The sequence below is a fragment of the Peromyscus leucopus genome, chromosome 6, assembly GCF_004664715.2.
Source record: "Peromyscus leucopus breed LL Stock chromosome 6, UCI_PerLeu_2.1, whole genome shotgun sequence".
In the NCBI taxonomy this organism is placed as follows: domain Eukaryota; kingdom Metazoa; phylum Chordata; class Mammalia; order Rodentia; family Cricetidae; genus Peromyscus; species Peromyscus leucopus.
In genome coordinates this window covers 39,656,782-39,669,658 of record NC_051068.1, presented here as the reverse complement: position 1 = coordinate 39,669,658, position 12,877 = coordinate 39,656,782, and the positions used below count along the sequence as shown (strand labels likewise).

Sequence of the window (12,877 nt, the reverse complement as noted above, 5' to 3'; positions counted from 1 at the left end):
TGAGGAACAGAGTTCCTGTACACCAGGGAAGCCTACGTTATTTGAGAAAAGTAAAAGAAAGAGTAAAGAGGAAGAGAAAGGGTGAAAAACTTCAGACACCCTGCTCTACTGATCTTGGATAGACTATAGACAAGAAATAGCTACAAAAGGCAATGAGCAATAGAGGGCTGGCTGGGGACTGGCCTCCGGTGGGAGTCTTGGTACACTCGTTGGCCTCGCAGGATGATCTGTGGTTGGGTCAGTCTTAAGTCTCAGTGCCTGACTTCCCAGGGTGACTGAAGATCAGGTGAAGGTCAGGTCCAGTCTCAATGCCCTTCTTAACCATAGAGTGTGGCCAGTGGTAGGGTTCTAAGTCTTTTTACACTCCCTGAATATTTATGTGCTTCTGGGGAATCAAATTGGATATAGCAAGCATTTTATCTAGTGAGCTATCTCCCCATCCAGAATTTTGATCTGTACTTAAAACAAGAATTCCAGGGTGAGTGAGCACAAAGAAGGGTTGGAATTTATCAAGAGATTATACGTTTTATTTATGGTTTGTTTGGTTTTGTTTTTATGGTATTGTGGATTGAACCCAAGGTCTTATTCATGCTGGGCAAATCACTGTGTGGCTTTTGAACTTAGATGGCTCAAAAAACATAATTCACAACCATGATCGATGTATAAACAAAGTTTAAGTGAAAAAGTATGAGCTGGTTTATGTATATTTCTCATTACAGAAATTCCTTTGGTGAATGAAAAGTACAGCATTCTTTATGATGTATAGTGTTTGGGTTTACAGATGAGAATGGAGTGTAGATGACGTTAAGCTCCATGCACTTCTGGCCCTAGGCCTGAGTGATTAGCTGTTTTAACATTCTGTTTGAAATTCCAGAATAAAGGAGTAGTGTCTGTATGAAGGCAATCTTTATAGTTGGTTCCATCAGTTGTGTGCACTTTCTTGAATCTCAGCCAGTGAGATCCAAGGGGAGAGGTCCCCTCTCTTCTCTATGGCCCTTAATTTTCCATCTTTCTACCAGGCTTCATCAGAAGTTAAGGAAACGTTCCTGGATTCTGTGGCACATAATATGACAGGAAAGCTGAGTCAGTGTTCCACAGCAAAGATGGCACAGAGTGTGATGTCATGTCACATTATGTCCCCTTTACTTCATTCAAGACTCTCTGCTCAATGTCACCTTTGAGAACACTTGCCCTCGTGTCCCCAGTTACCATTCTTTCCTGCTAACTAGTCTTCACAAGTCATTTTACATAATTGACTTTTTGTGAAAATTATTATAAGGGGATGTATCTAATTCTGGTGATCGAAAGTATCTTTTTGAGGTGGAAGGGTGAAGAGATAACTATCTGCATAAATAATTTAATGTGCTAATTTAAACTAGAAATAGGTACTCTAAATATGAACAAGGAACAATAGTAACAAGGAAAAATATCACCATCACAGATAATTAAGCCTACAAGTTAAGAAGGGCCTTTAGTTTTCATCATTAAAATAGCTGTTTTGATACAATGTTTTGGATCCCTTCTCAACATTAAGTAAAGCCTTGTTTTATCTTTAAAAAAAATCAAAATTTGAAGAACTGGCTCACTTAAATGGAAAAATGTTCTAAGAAAGAAGATTAGATGAATTCAAAGTAAAAAAAAAGCAAAAGAATACCAAAAAGATTTTTTATAAACCAAGGTTTACTAAAGACCTTTTAAAAGTGTTTACTAAAAAGAAAGTGAAAGGCAAAAATTCAAAAACTTGTAAATTCAAGATATCATAATCTTACTTTAAAGTTGCTTTTTCATATTAACGAATGAATTAAAAAATGCTCCATGAGATCTTGTTCCTGGCCCTGATAGTCTCGGGTTGGGGTCAAAGGGACGCAAAGATCACTGTCTGGGTGTCTGCAGACCAGGCTGTCCCAGGTGGTACTTTCTGCTGCAGGCATGGGGGCACTGTGTCTGAAAAATTCGGCTGTCCTGGGACTAGGGGTATTGCAGGCAACAAAGGTCTTTTACACAGGACAGCCGCGTCTTGCCTCTGTACCACCTCTTCCCGAATATGGAGGAAAAGTGCATCTTGGGCTGATCCTTGAATTTTTCCAGTTCCTTTACCCTAAAACTGGTGTAACAGAACCCTATGTGTGTGGAACTGGGCTCAGCTTATATTTTCCCTCCAAAGAAATGTATGCGATTACCCCAGAGACCTTCTCTACCATAACAGTAGTAGGGTTGATTGGCTATGTGGTTAAGAAATATGGTGCTTCTATTGGAGAATTTCTTGATAAACTTAATGAGCAAAAAAATTGCTCAACTGCACCAGGAAGGATACACCTGCTTGCTCAGTCCATTGTGAGCGCCCCTATTCTATGTCATTATATTAAGTTTTTACTTCTCTCTGAAAAAAAAAAAAATTGCTCAACTGGAAGAAGTCAAGCAAGCATGAAACAGATCCAGGATGCAAATGACATGGAGAAGGCACAGCAGGCACTGGTTCAGAAGCGCTGTTACCTCTTTGATGTTCAGAGGAATAATATTACCTTGGCCTTAGAAGTCAACTACCGGGAATGGCTATATAGAACATATAAGGAGGTAAAGAAGCGCCTGGGCTACCATATTTCTGTAGAGGACATGCTGCATTGCAAGGAAGAAGAGCACATGACAAACTGGGTGGAGAAGAATGTGGTGGAGAGCATTTCTGCACAGCAGGAAAAGGAGACCATTGCCAAGTGCATTGCAGATTTAAAGCTGCTTGCAAAGAAGGTTCAAGCTCAGTCAGTTACGTGAATGTACCTATATCAGTTGAGATGGCCAGAGAGAGTTAACTTAAATGGGAAGTAGTCTATGTGAAGAACTCTTCCTGTATTGCTGTCTATTGAAATTACAGTGTACCTTTCCCGAGATGATCGAGATTGATTTAATGACTTAACACTATTGGCCAGTCAGGTATTTCTGATCCTTGCTGTGTATCTGGAGTTGTCTGGTGATCACTTTGAATTAGTAATTTGCAGCAACTTGCTGCCTGACGAAAATTACCAAGTTATAGTTTAAACTTGTAACAAATTATGCCATCTTGCAATAAAATAACATTTGAAACAAAAAAGAAAAAAAATGCTCCATGAATAAGCAATGCTCTAAAATTTCTAGTTTCTGAAAAGAACAGTATTCCTGGCTTTTTTTTTTTTAATAAAAATGCTACAATTAACAGGAAACAGCTCTAGGGTGTGACAGCAGAGAACAATTATGTGCTGTAGGTCTAAAAGGCTAAAAGAAAGCATTGTGAACACATTTTCCTTGTAAAGAAATGAAAAATGTTTGAGGCAACACATGCTTAAATTGGTTTTCCATTAACGAATGTGCACATTAAAAATATCAGTTTCCTCATGGTATATAAAATTTTTATTTTGTATGCCTCAGTTGACAACAAATTTCATTAAAAAACTTCTGCAGTAATATTTCTTTTACTTTCTGAAACATGCTGCTGGTATATAGCCTCAAATTCACTCTTGTTTCAACCCAAGTTCTGGGATTACATGTGTACACAACAATGATTTTCTTTTATACATACATATGTGTGTGAGAGTAGGTATTAATACTTGGGTTATTTTTAATGAACAATGAGTTACTAAGGATATTGTTATTTATTCCACTGAAGAAAGGAGGGTAGTTGTTACTTAATCTTATTTAAGTTACTTTGTAGTATAGTTAACTAGACTGAGACTGGGGGTGGAGATGGGAAAACAGGATAATCATGTAGTTAGAAGAAGTATATCCTTTATTTATTTGCTTTGCATTAGCCCCATCATACGGTTCTTAGCATCTTCCCTTGTATCTAAGAATATATATAGCACAGTCCACAACATATTGTCAGATGTTTCTTGAGATGTCATTGCTAATTTAAACACATATAATAAACTTATAATAAAACATGTAGCAGGTAGAGTTTGAGATCAGCAGTAGAGCACTTGCCTAGCATCCACCAGGTCCTTGGTTCAATCTTCCACACACCCAAATAAGCAGACACATATATTAAAGTGTATTCATGTTACTTAAATGCTGCCATATTTCAAATACATTTAATAGCACACTATTCATGGTGATACATTTATTGTTTGATGCTGACTATATAATTAAGAATTTAAAGGGTCAAACAGTAAAGGCTACACGTTTCTGAGTGGTTGCTTTCAATCTGACAAGTTTTAGGCATGTTATATTATTATTATATCCAGCTGGAACAGGAATCATATATGCAACGAAAATTAGGACAAGTGACCTTAGCTGTAGTTTCGAAACTTCTCACCGGAAGGGATGTAGCACAGGAGAGTAGTGGGTAGCCATTCCAGCTTGGATCTGGAAGTTCCAACCCCCATTGAGACTCTGGCAACTGTCACGCCTACGAGGCGGGGCCAGGGGAGGCGCCAGGAGACCCCAGAGCTGGATGGGCCAGCGCTCTCTCCGTGCGCTCTCTGTGCCAGGACGCTGAAAGGTGGAGATTGACTGAGCAGAGCTCTGGAGAACACCGCTGGACTGCAATACACCTTTCCCAGACCCTGTGATCTACCTATTACTTAATTTGTGAGTTACGCCATTAAATACATTAAATAAATATCCTTTTAACTATGTGGAGTGGCCAAAATAATTTCTCCAATACAGGAGATCTGCTGTGGTGGGGTACTGAGCAAGGACAGAACTACATATGGCCCAAGTGAATGGAGGCAGTGTATGTGTGTCTGACTGGAGCAAAAAAAGCAATGGGTGACCACAAAATTAGGATGGAAAGTTAAACATCAAGTGGGGGGCTAGCAAAACAGATAAAGTAAAATTAGCTATTCTTGTTACCATTATCATTACTTGCTCTATGCCAGGTACCTTTTAAAAGCACTTTATAGATGTCATCCTATGAATTTTCCCACAGCAATTAAACTTGCCAGGTTTCTGGGGAAGTATCTATGCTTTAAAGATCCTGGAGACAATTCCATACTGCAGCAAAATCTAGAAACTGCTGAACTCTTCTGCAATGTTTGTACCTTTGTTCCTAAATTACTGAAGTAGAAACTCACAGAAAGCTGAAGAAACTTATCAGGGTCAAAGCCCTAAAGCACTGAACAATGAACTGACATGTTCCTGCTGTGAGCCCCTCATCTGAACCACCAGAATGTGGCTTCAGTTCTGCACATTTTTTTAATTAAAAAAAATTTAATTCATTTTACATACCAAGCACAGATATCCCCCTTTCCTCCTCACACCCCTCCAGCCTTCCCCCCAACCCACACCCATTCCTTCCTACAAGAAAGTAAGGCCACGTGGTGCATGCCTTTAATCCTAGCACTCTGTGAGTTTGAGGCCAGCATGGTCTACAGAGCGAGATCCAGGATAGGCACCAAAACTATACAGAGAAACCCTGTCTTGAAAACAAACAAACAAACGAACAAAAAAGGGTAGGCTTCAGTCAGCAGAGGAACAAGAGGAACACTACTCCACTGTTGGTGGTAGTGCAAACTTGTATAGTCACTTTGGAAATTAATATGGTGGGTTCTCAGAAAATTGGGAGTCAATCTTCCTCAATACCCAGCTATACCACTCTTGGGCATATACCCAAGAAATGCTCAATCATACCCCAAGGACACATACTCAACTATGTTCATAGTAGCATCATTCATAATAGCCAGTACCTGGAAGCAACCTAGATGCCCCTCAACCTAAGAATGAATTAAGAAAATGTGGTACATATACACAATGGAGTACTACTCAGCAGGAAAAAAAAATGACATCATGAAATTTGCAGGCAAATGGATGGAACTAGAAAGTATCATGCTGAGTGAGGTAACCCAGACTCTGAAGGCCAAACATGGTATGTATTCACTCATAAGTGGATACTAGTTATAAAGCAAAGGATAACCAGACTACAACCCACAGCTCCAGAAAAGCTAGCTAACAAGGAGATAGTTCTGCACATCTTAACAGTAAACATTTTGTGACATTTGCTTATTGTGGGTTCAGTTCTTATCCATCTTCGTGACCTAGCCTTGCTGGGTCATTTCCATCCTTCCCCTCACAAGGGAGTTTGACAGCAGAGTTCCTGAGCCCCAGCCCCGGCCTGGCTACTACTTTCCTGCTGTTCCACCGGCCCTGTGATAGCTGCTGCCCACCTCTTGAAAACTTTGGTGGGCAGCTGCTCTTCAGTGTGGCCCTGGGTAAACATGACCAGGGAGTGAACACTTCAAATGCTGTGGACAGTGTCAAAGGCTGGCTAAGCATGGTAATGACACTGGGGTCACCATAAAGTCATTTCAGTGTGGCATCTTGGCAGTGCCAGGTGAATAAGCAGATCCTCGACATTTCCATCTCTAAACTTCACATTTTTTTTTTCCTACTTCATGATGGTAATTTGCTGGGTTTTGAACATTTAGAATGAATATATCCTAAGCTTTCAAAAATTTCCAAATTCTTAAGCATAATTATAACAGATATTCTCCCAAAGATATAGCAGACAGCCTCAACCAGGAAAGCGACTGTCAGACCCTTCAGTGAATGGAGCTAACAAACAGAAAAATATCAACATTGTGTTGCTGTGTTCCATAGGCTCTTATACATCTCTATGAAGGAAACTACCATTCTGGTGTCTCAGAAAGATTACACACTATGATATGCTGCCAAGCTTCAGGGCCATTCCAGAGCACAAACTTAACCCCTTGTGTGTGTGAATTATTGGATTTAGCAAATGATTTTGCTCTTTCCATGTGTGTAAGCAAGAGTTGGTGCCTAGCAGAGGGCACCCTGTGAACTGAAGACTTTTAATAGATTCTTCAGTAATAATGCCTTCTGAATGATGTTTAGAGGGGAAAATATTACATGTGATATTTTTCAGTACACTCATTTGCTGTTGTGACAGAGGACAGCTTCATGTGGAAATGCAAATATTAAAATGGATTTTTGCTATACTATTTTCATTCAATTAAAATATACCTGAAATAGGGGTTGGAGAGATGGCTCAATGGTTGAGAGGACCTGAGTGTAGTTCCCAGCACCCACAACTGTCTGGAACTATAGCTCCCAGAGAACTGGCATCTTCTTCAGGCTTTCAAAGGCACCCACACACATGTGACATACACTCACAGTCAAACAAACACATATGTAAGTAAAATAATAAAAATAAATTGTTTGGCCAGGCAGTGTTGGTACATACCTTTAATCCCAGCACTCAGGAGGCAGAGGCAGGTGGATCTCTGATTTTGAGGCCAGCCTGATCTACAGAGCAAGTCCCAGGAAAGCCAAGGCTACACAGAGAAACCCTGTCTCAAAAAATCAAAAAAAAAAAAAAAAAAAAAGTTTTGTTTTTTTTTTTTGTTAACAAAAAACCTGATGATACCTGAGAGACTAGAGAGAACTAGCTCTTTTTTTTATTATAATAACTTATTTTTATTTTATGTGCACAGGTGTTTCGACTGAATGCATGTCTGTGTGAGGTTGTCGGGTGCCCTGGAGTTGGAGTTATAGACAGTTGTGAGCTGCCATGTGGGTGCTGGGAATTGGACCCAGGTCCTTTGAAGAGCAGCAGCCAGTGTTCTAAACTGCTGAGCCGTGTCTCCAGGCCCCATAGTTTTTGTTGTTGTTGTTTTTTTAATGGTATTCAGAAAAGTTGTGAAGCTTCCTCTTCGATGAGTGCCGTGCAGAATGGCTACATATGTTGAGAACTCAAACCACTGAGAGAACCTTTAGCTATAGGTCAAATCAACAATAAATACTGCATTTACCATCAGTATTATTATTCCTGAAATAAGTTTTGGGGGAAAAAAAGGAAATGAACTTTCAAATGAGAAGTTTGCATCCTTTGACAAATACCGAGGGTCAGAGCAAACATGCAATGAAACTAAATGATGAAACACAGTTTCTTCAAATTAGAACTGTTCCACGTATCATTAGTAGTGTTGTTAAGATTTCAATTTATTGGTCAACAAATTCAAACAGTCACAGGATCACACACACACACACACACACACACACACACACTCACAGGCTGAGGAGTTATGCGAGTGTGGCTCAGCCAGGTGTATAAACTGTGTCCTTCTGAATCCAGTGCAATCATTTATCTTATTGATAAAAAACGTCTCTCAGACTGTCTGATTCTCAGTGCTAGTCAGTGGGATCAGTCAAGTAAATTACATTTCTTTAATAGAAAGATCTAGAATTGAAAAACTTTTTTTTAAACTTACATATATTTTCCTCATATACCATTTAAATCAGTACAGCATTAGGAGAAGTGGGCTGAGACCTTTTGGGAAGCACTGGACAAATATCAGTTATCCATTCAGTTCAGATTCTCAGCATCAAGAGATGATTGGTCAGAAGGCATTATCTGCCTTGGCTGCAATCCTGTAAAACCAACTTATTCCTATGTTCATGAAGGTGTATGTAATGTATGTGATAGGCACAGAAATAATTTACTACTCAAATCTCACATACACAAATATACTTAAGAAAGAGAAGTTTTATTAGGGCAATTTCACTTTATTTTTCCATACAGCAAAGTCAACTACTGCAGTAATAATAAAATAAGCATAAAACAAATTGCAGCCCTAGACAGAATACATAATTTTAAGCAACTACAAGCGGAAAGTAAGTTGTGATTACATAATAGTAAAACCAAGCGCTTTGTCCTTTCAGCAGATGAAAGTGGTCAGGTTGCTGGTAAGTGCAACATCAGTAGCCAGCTGGAATAAAGGCTGGGCAACCAAGTCATTAAACAAGTGGCCATTGTCACATTTTGCTCTTTTGAGTGCTTCTGAGTTGAAAATTAAAATTGTGAAATTTGAACTTCTTTTTTTTCACCTGCGGAAAGAACAAGATCTACAGCAATTAAAAAACAATCACATAACAACTACAGGTGTGCTGTTTGGTTTGCCTGTTTATGGTTTAAATTTTGTGAAAGTCAATACTTGTTTTGAAGATTTCGTTTTGTGAACAATAAACCATTGAAATTGGCAGAAACCGATTTGAATAATATATGTCCTTAGCATAGTTCTTTCTCTCTTTTTGTTGAAGTTTTAAACATGCAGTAGTTTTGAAAACAATGTAAGGAATATCTGATCCATGATTTCACCTTAATGGCTGAAGTACCTGCTATTTTTGGTAATGATCTTCAGGCAGATTTGGCCCAATGGAGTTTTGTCAGTCATGAGATCTTGGAAGGATGGCAAATCTTTCCAGCTGAAAAATCCTGGCAAACTACAAGCTGTCCACAAAAAGCAAAGCAACGTGTCTGAAGGGTATGGAGTGCTAACTCTGTGCCACTTTTGCAAGCAATTTTGCTCAGTCTGTCATTTCATTAGCCTTAACAAAACTCCTTGTAATTATAGACGTTTTTATTCAAAATAAGATCTTGCTATTATACAGGTTTCTCTCTTTTGACTATATACAGAAGTGCAAAAAGTCAACCTTTCTCTCTAGACTTTCCAACATGCTAAACTGCAGCATCATCAACCCCCAAGAGTTTGCACACACGCTAAAATTCTCATTACGTAAACTTTGAGTATTTGGATTATCAACAAAAAGTCCCTTGTTCTATTTATTGATTATGCAGCTTATTTATAACAAGGCCTGATATTCAGGGATTTCAAAAATATTAAACAATACTTTAACATTTGAAATGGATACAGTAGAAAATAAATTTTATTCTAATATCTAGGATCTAGATCTTCTCATAATAACTAATTACAAACAAAATAAATCATCAAAATATTACTCAATTGTCTGCCAGGATTGTTGCCATAGCAACAACTTAACTTCTTACTTATCAATGATTATATATTTATAAGATATCCATATAAAAGATCTTTGTTCTTTTAATGAAAACTAGACAAGAACAATGACTGACATTCTTACACTGTAATATTAAATCAGTAAAATATAAATCATTTAGTTAACAATAATACGGATATTCATATGACACTACATGTAATTTAAAACTGAGTATGTTATGAAGGAAAAACTACTTTAATTTTTTTGTATTTTGAAAAATTCATTGGTAAAATCTAATAAAACAATAGTCTATAAACTGAAATGGTATTCAATTGTTAATAGAAAATGAAAATCTAATAAATGTAGGAAATGAAAAACTACATTTTAACAAGAAAAATAAGTAATATTCTATAATGTAACTAACTACACTAACTTGTGAAGTCACCATTACTCTCTTAACACGATTGAAATTACATTGGTATGGGTTCCAACCCGTAATGTAATAATCTAAGGCTTTAATAGATGTACAGTACAATCAGTAAAATCAACACATCAGTCTTATATTAGAAAGCATCTCTCTCAAGCATAAAAACTTGCAGTAAACTTGGAAGTATGGAAAGTTCTATAACGGAACTCTCACTTCTCCCATTCCACACTAGAACCGCCAGTGACCTGGCCCCTACTCAGCGACTTTAGAACTGCTGAACAGGGCAAAAATATCCTTTACTAGCTGCAACATCCAAACCACAAAAAAGGGGAATTCCTTTGGATGAATCCATTCTTAAAAACTGAATGCACATCTATTTTTAAAATTTTTAAAAGGCTTTCTAAGGCTATAAGCAGTTAATCTGAACAAAAGAATCACATATAAAATTCACCCATGTACTTAACCCACCCAATTACTAGGTTAATTAAACATTTCCCATTTTCATATTTTGGTTTATCATGCATCTGATGACAGTGCTGTTCTCTTTGTTTAGAGTCACTATTTTGAATGTGACTGTGATGAAGCATTTAAGCAAACGTGAAACCATTTCTGCAAAGCATTTATAGTCTTTTGACTTTTGACAGAGGCTATAAATAGAAGCAAAATAATTTCCTCAAACATTTTTTGTTATTGTGTCTCAGAAATGGCATATCCCTTTTGAATAACATGTTATATAGTAGAGTATGCATAAATATTACACTACAATGCATTAAAATAATTTTATATATCTATTATATATATCTCCAGTATGTGAAAGTTTATCTGTATTGAGTGTGTGTTGTGCTGTCTATTGTTACTGTAAAGTTAAATTGGCCATTTCTGAGACAGCTTTGGTTTCAAAAACAAAAAAGAAAAAGAAGAATGGTGCCCTTTGATTGATTAGTACTAGCAAATAAGCAACAAATCGTGGCTCTGAAAATAATAACACTGAAGAAATAATACTCTAGTTTGATGTACAGTCTATGGCACTTCATGAGAATCCTTAGCAACATGGTACTTAAAGCCATGATGTGCTTTAACATATACACAGTTGTGGTTTTGCTTGGCACATTCATCTCTGTCAGATCCCTCCCTCACCACGTCTTACAATCTATTACAGTAAAAATATTACTCTTAAACAAAAATGACTGTGCATGCGCGCTCTCAGCTCTAATGGCAATTTTAAATACAAGGTGCACCTTTGTTACTTGTAAACCTTGAAAGAAATAAACTCATTTTTAAAAAATTATATCTTGGTCTACAGACGTACCAATACATAATAGAATCATGGTTACACCATAGTCTGTCTTTTCAAGATGGCATGAATATATAGGAAACTAATTATGTATGCATATTTTAATGCATAACTCTGTGCTACAAAAGAAAGACAATGTTGTTCTTTTAGATAGGAATATCACCTCAGCACAAATACCAATTGAATGTACAAAGTGTGTAGGCAACAGTGTGCAGCAAGTTCCCATGTTGTCTTTTCTTCTGGTTAACATGCAATATGTGGATGTCTTGTGGCTGAGGGATTTTTGTGTGTGTTGCTTGACGGTATATACAATATGGCTAATGACGTCGTCCTTACTCTAACCAAGCACACTGTCCTTTCCTCTTTGTATGATCTAAAATGGGAAAAGAGATAGTCTTTGTTAAAACACAGTTATTTAAAGCATTTTTCAATAAATATATAGTTGATATACATAACACACATACACCAACACATAGATACCATGCTGACAAAAAACTCCTTCTAAACTTATAACCAACAAAGTGATATCTTTATTCCATGTATCTGATTAACTATGAAGGAACTGTTTTTTATCTCCCACCCCCCTTTCTTTCTTTTTTAGACAGGGTCTCCCTGTGATAGTATCCTGCCTAGCCTGGAGCTCATTATATAGACCAGACTGATCTTAACATACAGAAATTCACTCATTTTTGAGCCCCAAGTCTTGGGATTAACATTGTGTGCCACCATACCTGGACAGAACTGCTTTGTAAGAGCTTACAAAATGGATCAAAATCCACTTAAATGACTGTTGACTGTGGCACATCTTTCCTCAAGTGGATTTCAAACGCTGCCCACCTTTCTCTCTACTCTGGGATCTATCTGTATCTGGCTCTTGCTGCGGGTTCTTATCACCTGGTTTTCTAACCACCACTGAAGACATGACTCTGTCCCTTCCGAAAGGTGCTTACTCTCCACATACACACAACACCTTCCCTGTCCAAATGCTTTCATCTGTGGCTGTTGAGAAGAGGAGCCCTGCAACTCTGCCTTACAGGAAGCTTGTTCAAAGTTCCCTTATGTTAGCAGACAGTTCAGAGATCATTTACGTCATTACATCATTGACATGGTAACTAACACAAAGCAGTGCAAAACCTGACTTGCAAATATGTCAATAAGCAAATAAATATGAAGAAAAGCAACAAAGAACCACCATCCTCCTACTGGCCAGACTGAGGTTTAAATGGCTTTTTGTAAATGTAAAAATATAAGTACTTGTCATGCTTCTTCACACATGATCTAACTTAAGGATGAAAAATAGCCAATTTTGCAGGTATTGAAAACAATGTTACAGAAAGCAAACACAAGAGCCCAAGCCTTTGTGAGGAACAGTAGCATCTTCAGAATCCTATTATCACTAAGCTAGCTCTCTTGAACTACTAACTATTCAACTGATA

At 37.6% G+C, this 12,877-nt stretch overlaps 2 protein-coding genes across 25 annotated transcripts in view; one reads left to right on the top strand and one right to left on the bottom strand.

The window, feature by feature from the left end:
* The first annotated feature begins 222 nt into the window (after nucleotides 1–222).
* Nucleotides 223–2,880, top strand: LOC114707771 (ATP synthase F(0) complex subunit B1, mitochondrial-like). Its single transcript, XM_037207292.1, has 2 exons — nucleotides 223–237; nucleotides 1,843–2,880. The coding sequence occupies exons 1-2, from the start codon at nucleotides 223–225 to the stop codon at nucleotides 2,767–2,769; spliced, it is 942 nt and encodes a 313-aa protein (XP_037063187.1). The 3' UTR covers nucleotides 2,770–2,880.
* A 5,570-nt stretch (nucleotides 2,881–8,450) lies between these two features.
* The window catches only part of Mbnl1 (muscleblind like splicing regulator 1), a 173,315-nt gene continuing 168,888 nt past the window's right edge, over nucleotides 8,451–12,877 (bottom strand). For all 24 annotated transcript variants that reach the window (XR_005091759.1, XM_037206628.1, XM_028890589.2 and 21 more), the window contains one exon: nucleotides 8,451–11,814. The gene's annotated coding sequence lies outside the window, so the exon portion shown is untranslated. The remainder of the gene's footprint in view (nucleotides 11,815–12,877) is intronic.